The 15,928-nt window shown below is 49.8% G+C and overlaps 1 protein-coding gene across 6 annotated transcripts in view; it reads left to right on the forward strand.

Moving 5' to 3' along the window:
• The window catches only part of DAAM1 (dishevelled associated activator of morphogenesis 1), a 98,782-nt gene that overhangs the window by 33,429 nt on the left and 49,425 nt on the right, over window positions 1–15,928 (forward strand). For all 6 annotated transcript variants that reach the window (XM_030043680.1, XM_030043725.1, XM_030043689.1 and 3 more), the window contains one exon: window positions 5,647–5,870. In XM_030043680.1, the coding sequence (XP_029899540.1) occupies window positions 5,688–5,870 (183 nt within the window). In that variant the 5' untranslated portion in view covers window positions 5,647–5,687. The remainder of the gene's footprint in view (window positions 1–5,646; window positions 5,871–15,928) is intronic.

Consider the following 15,928-nt stretch of genomic DNA (forward strand, 5'->3'; position numbering starts at 1 on the left):
CTGGGGGGGAGCCTGGGAGGGAGCCCTATGCAGACACATACAAAAAAGCCTCTCCCAGCACTTTCGCTGCTTGCAGTAGATGTAAATTTTGTTTAGATGGAAAAAGGAAGGCTTTTTCTGGTGTGTTACAAATTTGTGCAACCGGGTTTCCCCCCCACCCCAATGAACGTATAAGTGTTTACTGGCTCTGTGAATCAACTGGTTTGATTTTTCTTGCTGAATTTCACCATCGAGCCCCTGAAGCTCGTCTGCCCTTGAGCAGCATAAAATGCCTTCTTGCGAGACAGCAGGCCCAGATGTACACTTCAGGTTGTGACGAATGCCACAAGAAAAGGAAATAATACAAAGAAGAGGCAACACATTTTAGGCGAGCGTTCGGTTTTTGACAGTGCTGGCAGATGGGGCTTTCCAGGAGCGAGCTGAGAGCCTGCGACTGCAGCCAGCTCCTGTCAGCATCCTTTGGGTACTGGGCAGCCCGAGCAAGATTTGGAGATGCAAAACTCTCTTTGTTGGGTTCATGGAGTATAACAGGATTTCTGGGAAGGGGGAGGAGGGTAATTCAGGATTTGGCAGATGTATTTATAAATCCATGAAACCCAAGTCTTTGAGATTTGCTTAGGCTGAGAATTAGTGCTCTTGTGATTTAGCGATGAGTCAGGCTCCTCCCGGCAGCTGATTTTCCTGCGGCTTCACGGGAAGGGTCCTGTCCCCATGCCCTTTTGCAGCTGCTGTTTCACAGGTAGATGAAGGGGGAAAAGGCAATCATCAAACAATTTAAAGCCTTTTAGCCAAGTGTTTTGGGTTTTTTCCCCCCTCCTGCCGACGTGCACGGATTTTCACCAAACGCAAACATTCCCCTCCTGCGCAGCCTGTGCCTGAAAACAGCTTTATGCTGGAGAAAAGGGTTTTTGGAAATCAGCATGGGAGCTTGTGGCCAAAAAATCATCCTGGTTACTTTAAATAGGAAAAGCCATGCTGCGGATGCTGGCACTGTGCTCAGCGTGGGATCCATGCTGGAGGTGCTGGTGATGGGCTCAGGTCCTCCAGGCTTCTGCATTGGAGGGGAGGTGGCTCCTGCTTAGGGGACGGCAATCGTGTTTCTGAGCTCTTCATCCACGCAAGGGCTCTATTTCAAATCTTTTATTTTTAAAATTAAATAATGCTTGGGTCCCCCTTGTTAAAAAGTGTTCCTTTGCACCGGCTTTGGTGCAAACATGAAACGGAGCAGCACTTCTCACTCTTGAGAGGGACGAGCCTAAATGCTGCTGCCTGATCGGATGGGCAGAGCACCACACACACGTTTCGGAGGGCTCGCAATTGGGACCTAAACCGAGAAGAGGTCAGGTTAGTGAGTGGAGCCAGGGAGGGTGCTGGCTGTCTTGGGTCCGTAAGGTGAAAAATCCAAACATGCCTGGGGAAGGCTTTGATGCTTCTCAGGGGATGCCTCAAACGTACAGCTGATCTGAAAAATGCTGTGGGAGCATCCAGTTTTTATTGCTGTGGAGGTCTGGACATGACTTACAATGGAAGGAAAATCATCTAGAGAGATTTGCTTAAAAAAATGATGCAAGTATTTAGTGGGTTTGACGTGCACCCTGGCACTGCGCCCTGCACTGGGTGTTACATGCATGGGGAGAAGCATTGAGGGGGAGGGTGCACCATTGCTCAGTGGTGGGATGGGACAACCATAGGGTGCAATGTGTAGGATGCCAGATTTCTGCCTTCTACGTGCTGTAAAAAGTGGTCCAGGACACCTGGCTCTAGCACTTGGTGGGGGTGACAGTGTCTTCCAAAACTGCCTGCAGAGGCCAAGCGCTTCTCAGCCACTGCCAGCCAAGGAGGTCACTTTGCAGTGATGGAAGAGAGTCAGAAAATTTCTGTCAGAAAATCCCAGGCTGCACCAAAACTCTATGGGGTGTGGGGAGGCAAAGCTTGGCGTGGCCCAAGATGCCGAAATCGGTCGGGGCTCGGCAGAGACGGTCAGTGAGCGTTACTGCACTTGCAGAAAAATACTCTCCCCTTGTGCAACGCACTGAAATAAAGCTCCCCGTTGAGAAAGAGCTCGCTCAGGATCTTGCATCCTTGTTTTGGGAGGGGATGGGAGAGGAGCCAGAAAAACAACACGCTAATATTCATATTTGAGGATTTAGCTCCTAGCTTCTGGGTGGGTTTGGAGGCGGGTGTGAAGGGGAGCGTGCATGCTCCTTTGCATGTGTTTGTACCCTTGCTGGGTATTTTTAGGCTGCAGACCGCAATGTTGTAATACTGGTGCTGGCTTTAAACCAGCTTGTTGGGGCATCGGTCACAGACAGGCTTTGGCAGCACGTTGCTCCACGCGGGCTAATTTAGCTTGCCGAGGAGGCTGTTGAATATGCAAGCGGTAATTGCTGCTCTCCTTTCCTTAAAGCAAAGGCGGAAACGACACCGGGGTCCAATTTTCTCCTAATGACTGATTTCATTTAAGCACTGCTCAGGGCGATGTAGGCTTGATGCTTTTTTTTAGGACTGGGAAAAAAACCCAAAACTTGTCTCTCTCTGCATTGCTGAACTGCAGCCCATGGCCTCTGTCTTGCGTGGGGATCCCAGTCGGTCCTGGTGGCACATGTGGGCTAAGCTTCTTCTCATCATCATCCTCTTCTCCCTGGGCTTCCAGGCTGAGCCCATCACACACACATTTCCACCCTTGTTTCTGTGAAAGCAAAGTTGTTTGGGAATGATTCAGCCCCATCAGTCCTGCCTTGGGATTTGGGGTTTGGCTAGAATTTCCTTCAGTGACCCTTCCCATCCTATCTTCCCTGGCTCTGTACATACAGGGGCAATTAAACTTAATTTATTCTGGCCCGCTCAATAGTAAAGGCCAGAAAGCACCATTAGATCACAATCTGACTTAAATTTATTGATCTAATTAGTGCTTAAAGGTATAAATGGGAGGTGAGAGCAGGACACTTAACATGTGATGCTGTGTGGAACTGGTCCCTTCTGCTGTCCTTAATGCAAGCCTCCAGGTTGCCAGGGGCTGTCAGTTTTTCTCCATGAATAACTGATTTCTGTAGGTTTAGCAGGGAAGGAGAAGGCTGCGTAGCTGGACTTGTGACGGTGCAATCTGCGCTGTCTGCCGCTCCCCAAGACCTGCCAAGGAGCCGTGTTTTGATTTTGATCCATCACGTCAATGAATATTCATCAGCCTTCTGAAGGTTTAATGCTATTTGCCTGGTAGCTAACATATTCTCTCTCTAACCCTTTTTAGCCTTGATTGCTAATAACCTACAGCCCACTCAGCCTGCACTATAGGGTGGTTTGGTTTTTGTAATTGTTTATAGATGAAAATGAGGAACCTCAGTAGCTCCAAAGTTGGAAGCAGCTCAAAAATACCTTGCCTTGGTTGCTACATGACTCTCTGCTTTAAAACCCAAAATAAAACCTTGTCTTTTAGTCTGTCATTCAAACTCCTCGTAAAACATCGTCAGGAGCATGTATCTCTGAAGAGCAGGTGTTGTTCTGATAAAAGCTTTCAGTACATTTTTGCAAGCCCAAGTCAGAGCTTGTACATAGCAGCAGGTTTCAAGGATGAAGTTGACGTGGTGTTGAAAGTGGGATGGAAAACACCCCGTGGAAGAGGAGAACAGGTCTGTTTGCTCCGGACCAGCTGCGGGAGCAGGATCAGGCCCTGCTCGGGGCATGGCGTGGCTGTACGCATGGACTGGGAATGACCAAGTAACCAAACTTTGCACAGCTGAGGATGTGTGGGACAGGACCAAGCTCCTGCACCAGGCATGAAGCACTGGGCAGCCACCAGCATCTCTGTCTGTGCCCTGCTCCTCGTGGCTCTTTAAAACCCCAATCCACAATGTTTTCCTCCACGTTGGAGGGGACAGAGGTCTGTGTGCCTATGTTTTTTTGTTTCCCTCCCTCCTCTAGGAAAGAAACTCCCCAGCAGGTCCCAACCCCCCCTAACACTGAAGGGATGCCAGCAGGCTGCTAATGGATTTGCTGCGGTGCTGGCTGCGGAGGAGCTGCGATGAGAGAGCTTTCATGGCAGCTGAAATTCCTCCAGCGGCTGCATTTTTCTACATCCAAGATGCTAAATGTGAAATGAGGTTCAGGGCTCTTTGGGAAGAGTGACCCTCCGGACTGGGCATAGAGCAATTGCACAGCCTGGGATTATCCAGTGTGAAGACCCAATAGCTGTTTCCCACCATTCGTGGTTCAGCAGATGATTACACCATGTGTTAAAAACGTGACATCGAAGATAATTTCAAGGGTCAGATCCCTCCACTAAAGTAACGTGGGTAGAGCCTAAATTTTCTGCAAGGTCCCTATTTTGGGAGCGCAGCGTTTGCCATGCAAGCGGTGGTGCAGGGTCTGACCCCAGGTCTGCCCCCAACCTGCCTCCGATGCTGGCTCTCCGCGGGTCACAGCAGCTGTTTATTTGGCTGTATAAATCTGTAGTCAGAAGGGAATGGCTGGCTCCAGGGAGATCAGACACTCCTCTTCAAATGATGACCTTTTTTCCCAAGTCTTTTCATAGCTTTGTTAATAAATCTGAGTCATCCTTATTTCAACTTTCTGCATTAACCTCGGCTGTTTGTGCTGTCTCTTAACATCTCGGCATCTTGTTTCGCCGAGATAAAATGTGTGGGTGTGTGGCTTTATAAGACAAATGTTTAGGCTTTTTAAAAATTCTCTACTTTGCTGGTTGACTTTTTTTGTTAGGGTGTTTCTCTGCCATCCTCATTCCTCATAGGTGGCCCTTCTCTTGTATCGTCTTCACAGTCGCAATTTTGGGACAGTATTTGCCAGGTCCTTGACATTATCAATCAGGCAAGACACATGTCTCCCGCCCTGAGCTTTGCTCCCAATCTGAGTTTCAGAAATCAGCAAAACCCAAGTGACCGCCAGCATGAGTGATGCCCGACGTAAGCACTGCGTAGGAAAGTCTGAGCTACCGGCACCGTGTGATTTTTATCAGCTGAAATCGCGTCTTGTAAATATTTACTGGAATTTCAAGTAGGGTTTATCTAATTAAAGCCAAGTAAAACTTTCCATGAAAAAAACCCGCCCAACCGGCAGTTGCCGGTGGATGTTTAGGGACACGTTTAAGAGCTGAGGGGAGAATATAAGATATTTTCTCAGCTCTGCTGCCATCTGTGGCTCAGGGCATCCTGAGCCACATGAGGTCTTCAAGCACTGAGTCATCCGTGCTGGGGACCATGTACCTGATGGCTCTGAGTAAATCCAGCTGTTCCTGGCAGCAGCCTCCCAAATTTGCCATAACCCTAGCCGGGCTGAGACGGGGGCTGGCCTGGCTGCCACCGCACGGGGAGGTCGGCGGGGCTTTGCTGAGATTTGCAGCAGTGGTGGGGGTCCAGGACCCCTCTCCCTACAGGGGTGGCGGCGTGTCCCCCCTGCCGCTGCCGGCTTCGGCACAAGGCGAAGCAAATGCATCTTTTTAATTCGCGCAGTCGTCAAGGTTGCCAGGACCGTAAACGTCAAATCTGAGCAGAAATATTTGGCACGTAAACCATCTCCGCTCTTCCCCTCCGCGCCGAGCGCGTGGGTGGCTTTTGATTCCTCCTCCCCTCGGCGGGACGGGAGCGCAGCGCTGCGGGGCAGCTGCTTGAGCCTCCTCTCTTCTCTTCCCCTCAGGATCTAGTGCCCAGGAGGGAGGGACGCAGAGGATTTTGGCCATGGCCCCAAGGAAGAGGAGCGGTCGGGGGATCTCCTTCATCTTCTGCTGCTTTCGCAGCAGCGACCACCCCGAGATCACGTACCGGCTGCGCAATGACAGCAGCTTCGCCCTCCAGACCATGGAGCCCGCGCTGCCCATGCCGCCGGTGGAGGAGCTGGACGTCATGTTCACCGAGCTGGTGGTAAGTAGGATGCTTTTTATTTTTATTCCCTCCCCAGCCCCTGGGTGTTTTTTCCCCTCTTTCTAGTCTCCCCAGGCTTGGTTTTGAGTTTTCAGGCAAGCTTTGGTGTGAAGGGAGCATCAGGGGCTGCTGTTGGGAGTAGTTCTGCACTGAACCTTGAGCTCTGCTCCTCCCTAAAGTCCTGCCAGTTTGGGGTGGTTTCTCTTTCTTGTTAGAAAGCCTTGATTTCTTAGGGCAGGGGCTGGGGGCTGGTCTGGCTTTGTGCACCTGTGGGGTCATGCAGGGCTGTCCCAGCCAGTGAAGCAGGTTGTCCCTTGTAGGTGCAAAGTGACTTTACTTGCTGGGCACTCTGCTTCACAGAAATCCTTGGGTGTGGGCTAAATTGAGATTTGGAGAGTCAGGATATTGTTTCTTTATCCCTCGGTACCAAAACCCTGAAAAACATGAAAAAAAAAAAAATTGACAGCCAAAAAAGCTTTAATTTCCTCTAAGCGAAAACATTTTGGTGTGGTTTGTTGGATGGACCCAGAGTGCTCCACTTGGAGTTGATTCAGCAGTGAAATGGGATTTCTCTACGGTGTTTTGATGCACAGAGGGAGCTGGGAGTCGTGACGCTGCTCAGTCACACCTCATGGTATAGCATGTCCTGTTAGATGCCAGGCAGTGTGGTTTTGGTGACCAAGCCACTTGGTAGAGGAGAGCTCCAGGTTGTATGACGAGAGCCAGTTTTGCCCAGATGTCCTTCTCCATGGACAGGATGAGACGTCTGGCAGACTGGGACACCCAACACAGCACGGTGGGGATGAGACATCCCTGCAGCAGGACTCTTCTTGCAGCAATTGTGCAGAATGCCGCTGGTCAGGTTTGGTTTGTTCAGGTGGAGTGACTGCCTCTGTTCCACGTTTTTCTCCACTGATAACTTGGCCAAATCAGATTTTCCTGGGGAAATTCTTTCCCATGGAAAACTCTCCCCATGCCCCAGCCAAAGGCAGCGTAAGGGCTTGTTGCGCTGTGGCTCGGCATCACCAGCCGGGCTGAAGGAGGCATCTACGCAGCCTCACGTGCTGGAGCCCCACCAAGCCTGTGGCACCTCGTCTCAGCCCAGGATTTTCAAAGCATCTCCCCCAAATTCAGCCAGATGCTTGATGCAGAGGCTGAGCTACAGGGAACCGCTGTGTGTGCGGTTGAGGCAGGAGCCCAGCGGTGCTTGCAGGGACCAGTCAGGCCCGGGATATGCCCTGGTGTGGCCCTTCTGCTCTCCATCTCTTGCTCCGTGCTGCCGAGATTTTGGTTTTTTTCCCCCAGCCAAGGGTGGGAATAAGGCTCAGAGGCAGCTGCTGCTCCAGGGCACACCGGCAGCAGGAGCCATGCTGGTTCCCCAGGGACTGAAGTCATATAGGGAGGGGGGACAGCGAGTGCTCACCGTGCTGCTGTGCAAGCAGCTGCAACCCCCTGGCTCCCCAAAAAACCCATCAGGCAAATCTCAACCCGAGCCAGTGCCGGGTGGGGAGGAGGGGGAAGCCAAGCTCTGCCCCATGGGTGCAAGAGGGCAGATTCCCATTCAGGGGAGTGAAGTTGCAAAATCCACCCCCCCCAAAACCTCCATTACAACAGCTCCTTCTTGCTCTCAGTAACCTGTTGGTGTCAGGTATTAAATTTCAGCATTAGTTAAATGGTTTGGAAAGTGTCCCACTGTTTCTGTATAAACCCACTGTGTAACATTTGGAAGAGAGACAGAGAAAGCACTCAGAGGTGCTGGGCTGATTTTTACGCCTGCAGGAGCCCGATGCAACCCGCCCTGTCACGCTCGACTGTCCGGCGCGGGATGGCTTGTGCCCGCTCTGTGGGACCAGGGCTCCCTCCAAAGTCCTCGGTTGTCTCGGTCGATTGGCTTGAGGGAAGTCAAAGGGGTTGGAAGGGATCTGGAGACTTTGCCAGCTCAGGTTGGTCCTTGGCCAACTCTTCTCTTGCAGCTTAATAGTGACTTTTCTGCCCCATTTGTTCCCATTAGGGTCTTGGAGTGGCAGGAGTGGAAGATTTCAGGCCTGGGATGGGTGGTATCTTTGGGGACGTTGCAGCAGTGGGTTTGGTCACCAGGCTGGACAATCCTCCCACAGAGACCAACAATTCAGCAGGGTCCCTGCTCTGCAGATCCCAGCCTGCTGCATACACCAAAGGGCAAAAACTCTTTCTTTTTGGAGCCATCCTACAAAGTATTCTTTGGGCTTCGGGTGTTTGTTAAGTGTGGCTGTTGGTCTGAGTCAGGAAACATCCGTAGCGTGAGTAATCGGTGATTGTCCCGTGCCAGCGGCCAAGGACGAGGGCCTGAGCTGCAGAGGGACGTGGAGCAGCTGTGACTCCAAGGTCAGCTAAAGGCATGATCTGCTCTCCCGGTGTCTGTTTTATGGCCTGCTTTATGTTAGATGGACACTTTGGATTTTAACTAGAATAGTTAAATAGAATACTTAAATAGTTAGGGTTTTATTCTGTGGCCCTGCAAGTTTCTCAGGAGGAACAACAGGGAAACAGGGGACGGGGTTTTTTTGCCTGGGCACAAACAGGAGCAATTAGCCTGTAAGAAATGCCCGGTTTCATCCCGAGCTGCAGGGACAACGTGCCCTGTCCCAGCCAGCAGTACGCAGCAGGCAGGGGCTTTTCCCTGGCTCAGGGCAGATGCAGATGTTGTTGCTGTGGTCAGTGACTGATCGCTGCTTCCTCCCGGAGGAAGCTTTTCCCTTTCCTTTCCTTTCCCCCCGCCTGCGCTGAATGGGTTTTCATCGGGGTATTGTTGGGATGTCGCTCAAGCGGGCACCAGCCCTGTCTGAAAGGCTTTTCTTTGTCCGCTGTCCTGCTGGGGCTCCGGCCAGGCTCAGCCACCCAGGAAGGAGCAGGTGCTGGCAGGGAGGCACAGACAAAAGCAGGGTGTTTCAGGAAGATTTACTAATTTGCAGCTCCCTTGGCTGGGACGAGGTTTTGCAATGTCGTGCAGCTCTCCTTGCATCGACACCGGTGCAAGCCCCGGCTCAGGTCGGCGGTGTTCGCTTCCCGGGGCTCGTGCAGCAGTGTGGTACCTGCCAGGCGACATCCATTGGATTTAAGGAGTTGCGGGAGCCATTGGTCCTCCCGTAGGACACATCAGGAGGATCGCTGTGCCGTGGGGCTGCTCAGCCCCGGCAAGGGGGAATATCTGGGGCTGCGCGAGCTGCCTGCGAACCAAGAGAACAAAGCTGTGCCATCTGCCACGGCTTCTTTCAAGAGGCTCCTGCGTATCCAGGCTAACAATACGGCGTTTCTTCAAAGGCTGAAATCTTGCTTGCGCGCTCAGAGAAAGCACTTGCAAAGCTCCACATAATGGGGCCATATGGTAGATCTTGCCGTAACAATCCTCCCTATTTTCTGCCAGCAACTAGACTTTCCACCAGATGGGTAAATGACTGATGTCCTTTATATCTGCTTAACACTCCCTGTCACTCTGAGGTTTGTAATGAAACGCTCTGTGTGTGGTGGTGTGCATCGGCCCCACGGGATGTGCACCAGGCGGGGGGGTGGAGGCACGGGGGATTGAGCGGCTTGGTCGGTCTGGAGAGGGCAGCGGGAGCCCCGGCAGGACACAGGACCCCTCGCTGGCACTCCTCCCGGTGGGGGAGCGTCTCTGTCCCAGCGGTACGAGAACGATGCTCCGGCAACTCCTCAGACCACCTGGATGCTCGGAGGAGCTGCCGGGTCCAGCGTGGCTTGCTTTGCCTCTGGAGCATTCGTTGTCATTAGCAATGGGGAAGAAATTAGAGCAGCCACCGTCTAGCCCTGCATCCCGCCTGTGATATGCAGCGGGCCACTTTTAGCCTGTGAAACCAGAGCAGGTAACCTTCCCCGGGTCCCTCTGCCCAGACTCCAGCACCCAGCAGGTCTTAGAGACCTGGGGAGGTGACGCCAGGAGGTGGGTGGCTGGTGGCTGTGCAGTGTCCCCAGCCCCCTGGGCTCAGGACTGGTGCAGACCCTTGCCCGCTGACGTTGCATGGTGTTAGTCACTGCCTTCACTGGGATCTGCTGGAGGGGAGATATTCACACATGGTCTCTGAAGTGCTGGGCTTTATGCCTTCCCCTCCCGCAACGTGGAAGGCTGCTCCATCCCTCCCTGCTGCTTTATGAAGTAGTGGAAACTTGGGAGCCTGGGGAACAAAAAAAAGGTCTCTGGCAGCTTACAAGATTTATTACAGCATTTGTTTTTGCTGTACTTGGGGCAACTAATGCATTTCATTAGAGCCGCTCTTTGGATGCTATCTGTTAGGAGATAGCATCCCCCGTCACAGAGATTAATTATGTGTCGCCTTTGAAATGCTTCATGGTGGGTGATCGGTCTGTGGCTCATGATGTGGGGTGCTTGGGTAAGATGCTCCATGCGTAACTGTCCCGCAGAGCCGTGCCTTCCTGCCCTCTCGGCGTGCTGGGATGACTGCAATTTTATATGCTGCCCGAATGGGGAGCGGAGGACTACCTCAATGCGAGTAGAAAGCGGTGGTGCGGTCAGTGTGAGCACTGTTACATGTTAATAACAGTGCCAGGTTGGGAACTCATTGCTAGAGATATCCAGTTTTACTTAGGAACTTAAGTAATGTGCTTTTCCCCCAGTTTCTAATCCAGTAAGGAGAATGTATGAGGTTTTTGGCCTTGCAAAACAACACGGCTTTTAAGTAACAGCTGAGGGATCAGCTGCAAAGCCAAGCTTTGCATTTCATGCTTGCAGGTCAGCTGTCATTTTTTGCTGCCTGGTCTTTGCAGCATTAAGGACTTCAGGATTTTGTGAACCACTGAATGGTGGCCGAAGCCATTTTCCACTATATATGCAAAGAAAAGCATGCAGTTGGTACCCAGAAAATTGTGTCCTGGGCAAAACACCCCTTTCTGCAGAGTCCCTCCAGGGTCAGACACTCAGCATGGGACTTCTGACCCTGTCCCACCACCATCTCCCAAGACCAAGCTCCCTTGAGCTTATGATTGCTTTTAAGGAAGAAAACCAAGTGATTCGGTAATGTCTGCTTTTAAATTCACTCTGCAGGGAACCATGTGGACACTTTTACAGGTCTGCCCAGGTTCTGCTCATTAGATGCGAACAGACTGGACCTGCCAGGCTACCAGCCCAGCCCACCACTCACAGCGCTTGTTTTCATCACCTCGTGGCATTACACCCTCACAGATAATCTCTTAAATGTATGTTTTAATAGGTAAGCATCTGATACAGAAGTCACACACCTACTCGGCGAGAAAATAAGGATTTTCTGCCTACACGCGTTCCATGAACCTGAATGAAGTAATCCACTGAGGAACGCTATATTTCAGCTGAAGCATTCACATAATTGCAATATCTGTAACAGCTACAAACTAGCGTGGGGGCTTGCCCAAAAACCACGCTGTTCCCGACCTGTAATTTTACAAAGAAGCCATGTTATAGCAAAATGTGAACTCCAGCTGAAGGTAGAGAGCGCATAAGAAACCCCTTTGTTTCCAGGAGAAGTACAGCTGAAGTGGAAAAATTATATGGTCTACCTGCTAAATGCTTTCCACTTTGCACTTCGTAAAAGAGGAGGCCATATCCCTGGGAGATGCGTGGGCAGCTCATTCGGTAACGCGTCGGTGACCTTAATTGGGGCATTTAGGTTTTTGGCTTGCACCGGCTCCAAGTGTTTCTGGCACAGGTCACCACGGAGGGTACCGGCCTCCTTGGATGGGGCATCTGCTCCAGCAGTGGTCTTCTCCTTCCTGATTGCTCGGTGGTTGGGTGTTGCTGGAGTTATAGGCAGGATTGAGCAGCACATGGGTTGTGCTTCATCACCAACCTCAGCAGGAAGCTTTCCGCTGGCAGATGCAAATGAAAGGTGTCCATACCGCTGTAGTATCTGTTGCTGGCAGAGTCCGGGTGTTCCTCGACATGCAAGCATCACCAAAGTCGGCTTTTGGCAGCCGAGGCTTTCTGCAGCCCCACAGGCAGGATCCTGCCTGAGCACCCGGAGGTCCTAATTCCCACCAACTCCAGTGTTCAGATCAATACTGTTATTTACAGGGATCAGCTTCCCTTCCCCAACAACACATCTATAAGCCCATCTGATGCCTGCTTGCTCTAGGCATCTTGCTGGATATCAAACCTCGGTCAGAAATTGACTCCTTCAGGGTGACTCTCTGTCTTTGCACCTGACCGAGTTCTTAAAAATGTCTTTAGGATGCCAGGTGTGACTAAAGCCAGGGTTATGGGGAAATGAGGACCACTTGTCCCATCCAAGTTATGGGTATGCAAGGAGTCCATTTCCATCTTACGTTGCCCATCAGCATCAGGCTGTGGCTGGCTCCTTCCCTCGGCTGCATCCTTCGGGTCCCGTGCGCAGAGTGGTAAATCTTGGGAAGCTTTCAGGATCGAGTTGGCGTGGGGCTTTGTAGCCACTAATTCCCATCCAGCCCCTTTTTGAAGCCCTTCCCAGGGTGTTATCTGGGGAAACCTTGGAGCGGTTTAGCCCCAGACCAACCATGCACAGTTTTCCTCCGTGAGCATCCCTGTCAGGCAGAGGACATCTGAAGCCACACTTGACCTCTTGGCTTGACTTGCAACTTCAGTAGCTCTCAGGGATGCCAGCCACAGAGGTGATATCTAAAAACTGATCCAAAAGGGAGCCGCTTCTTTGGCTCCGTAAATAGGTGGGAAATCCACATCTGAAATCTTCTTCCTATTTTTTGCCAGCTCTGTGCTTTATTATGGTAGGAGGTGCACCCACCAAAGGGCAATCATGCCCAGCTGTGGTTGGTGGGATTTAATCTGTTTTAGCTATCACAGTAGTAAATAATGGGCCGATACACCTTATTTTTTTGTTTTCAGGGTTTATGTACAATTGTGTGGAAAAAGTGCACAGGCAATCCACCTGCAGAACTTCTAGATCTGAGAATCCTCTTAGGGATAAAATTGTGTAGATCAATAACTCAGGCTGGAAAAGTACCCTGTGTTAATTAAAATGGGAGAAAGGTTTTCCAGATGATGTTGGTGAAAAGGTCACAGAAGGCCGAGCTCAATAAATAAAAAAAAGAGTATATAAGCGGTTATAGATATATATTACAACAAAAAAGATTGGGAAACCTAAGTGGATACATCTCTTTTAAAATACACTAGTATTGGAATATGAACACCTTTAAAACCTTTAGCCTATTAAAATAATGAATTAAATTAAATAACATTAAAGCATTACATGCTGTCTGCCTCAGGTGTTTGAACTGATGGCAACATGAACCAGCTGTGGCTAGAGTTTATTGAAGAGCTAAATCAGCTATTGATGGCCATAATCTTTCCTGCAGAAGAAGAAAAGAATACATATTTTATTTACGTATGTCCAATGCATTCAGGCCAGTAACTGAAAGCTGCAGAGCAGGGTGGATTGAGGTCTTTTCTCTTCCAATCTGGGACTAAAAATTCAATGTGGGAGGAGGTTGACTAGGCATAAGCACTTTGAAGTGCTTACACATTATTCCTTGTTACTGCTACTCATTCCCTTGCTGTAAGCAATTTCCTTTATTCAAAAAATTAATTACCTGATAAAGGCAAAATTAATAAAAATCTTCTATCTGTTGTGCTTATTCATTAAGAAATATGAATAGTTGATTTTTTCTTCACGTTCTGTAATTCCAGCTGCATGTTGTGGGTAAATTAAAAATATACAGTGATAATGTTGGCTGGGGTCAGTTTGTCTGAGGGGTTGTTTTTAAGTTCTCAGGGTCCTATGGCTGAAAAGATGTGTGCTGAGGAGGGGGTATTTTTATTACTAATACTAAAAATAAAAGACTTCATTCAGTACCTTCCTATTTAAAAAAAAAAAAACACAACAAAAAAAAGGTAAATCTGCATACGTTGAGAATTGTAATCACCTAAATAGATGTTGCAGATAGAGGAGCTCCTCCTGCGGTGCAGGATGCGTGTGAAGGCTGTTGTTTGCGCTGTAACAGCCGCTGATTAATAAGTCTGCTTCTTCAAGAAAACAGCTTAAAAAGAAAATAACGAGCTGAGTAAGATGGATTCTGAGGCAGAGGTTTATCGTGCGCCGGTGCAGATCAGGGCTGGCAGTCACGGGCAGGCAGCTGCCCAGCTGGCCGCGCGGGCAGCGCCTTCGCCCAGCGGAAGAAGATTAGATGAGGTACGGGGGGAAAAATGCTGATTGCCGTTTCCCTTGACACTGCAGCGTTCTGGGATAAATCAAATTGATGAACTTGGAGAAGAATGCCTGGAAGAGAGTGAAAAAGCGATATGACCCCTGAGAAAGGAAGCTGATGCAGGCTTCAACAGGCCATTATTTATTTAATTTTTAATTCCCATGCTGTACCAGTTAATGCCAAATGTTGCCAAAAAGTTCCCGCTTGTTTCTTTGTTTCTATTTTTTCTTTTTTTTTTTTTTCTTTTTTTTTCAAGCAGTCTTGGATCTCTGGTGCTTTATTTGAGGATGCAATGGAGCTTGCCTTTACGTGCTGTAGTCTCACTTACAGAAGGTTCTAAACTCTGCATCCATCTATCAGGAGTAAATTCACTTGCTTTTTATTATGTTGGTCATTTATTGATCCGGTGATGTCTTTCTGTATGTCTGTTTCCGTATATATATACATGCACACATATGTATGTATATATAAACCCAGAACAAGCCAGCAAATTTTAATTAATTTTTATTTCAATTATGGCAATGGATGATCTCCTTATTTTCCCCCAACTCCTCCATGTATTACGGTTACACAATTTATTGGCCGGAAAGGTGCATTAGACTTAAAAGTTTTTCATCATTTTTCCTACAACTTCTAAAGATATTTTGGTGGTGCAGACCCCTGTATAGGGAATTGTCCCTTACTTAATCTCTACCTCCAGCTACTTCTTGCAGAACGTTTGGTGGCCCACGGGACCTGTGGGGTGTAGGGGAAGAACCCATGATGGTCGTGCTGGTGTGTTGCGGCCGTGGGTGGGCAGCGCTCGGGCTCGCCCAGGTCCAAGAGCCTGTTCTTGAGGTCGTTTCTGAAGTCAGGAGATCTGCGGCATCCTTCTGGCTTCTTGCTGTTGCCCCCATTAAAGCCTGTGGCTCTCAGCCTATGGAAGAACCCCATTAAAACATCCCCTGGGGCATGGATGAAGTGGCAGGGACAGGAGTTTGCACCGAGGACCGCGCTGTGAGTCTGGGACTGGACTTGATACCCTTTCTGCTGGGAGGCTCCAACATTTCTTCCAGCGGCAATGCCTTGTTTTTCTGCTTGGTCTGGCTTTGCCTTCAGGAGGTGGTTGGAGACTACGGTGGCTGCAAACCAGAGGTGGTAGAGTCTCCCTTCTTGGAGATACTCAAAAGCCATCTGGACATGGTTCTGGGCAATGGCTCTAGGTGGCCCTCCTTGAGCAGGGGGTTGGACCAGATGACCTCCGGTGGTCTGGGCTCCTCATACCACCCGACTGCCAGCGCAGGGAGGTACGGACCATGGTAACATGTCCCTCCCAAGCGCCGCTGTGTGTTCTCCAAGGGAAAGGTATAGATCACTTGGTAAAAACTTGTTTGGCCCATGGGATTGTGCTCACAGCGTGCTGAGCTGAGCCACATGTTTCTAAGGTACCTTTAGGAGAATGGTGTGGGATCACCTTCACTGGAGCTTGTGCCGTGCTCAGAGAGAGGGGGAGGTTTGCTTGGCTTGAGCAGAGAGCCGTCAGCAAAGCAAGCTGCATGGAAGTATTTTGCCTCCTAGAAATAGCAAATACACACCGAGAATCAAATCTCCCCTATGATGTTTTTTTTAAAATCATATTCAAATGAAGATTTAATGTGGAAACGTGTTTCCTGATCTAAAGGTGAATAGTTTAACTGTACGGGATGAATATTTAAGAGTAGCATATCTCTTTCCAGTAAAAACACTCTGGGCAGAGACTTCCTTTTGGTAGCAAAATGAGGCTGTTATTTTACGTGCCTTTGACCCGATTCCAAAAAAATATTTAAAATAGCGAAGTTGGCAGATCCTGCCATGGGAGGCAGCCAGGTGGAAGGGGCAGAGCTGTGAGAGGTGAGGCT

Source organism: Aquila chrysaetos, chromosome 2 (genome assembly GCF_900496995.4).
Source record: "Aquila chrysaetos chrysaetos chromosome 2, bAquChr1.4, whole genome shotgun sequence".
Taxonomy (NCBI): Eukaryota; Metazoa; Chordata; class Aves; order Accipitriformes; family Accipitridae; genus Aquila; species Aquila chrysaetos.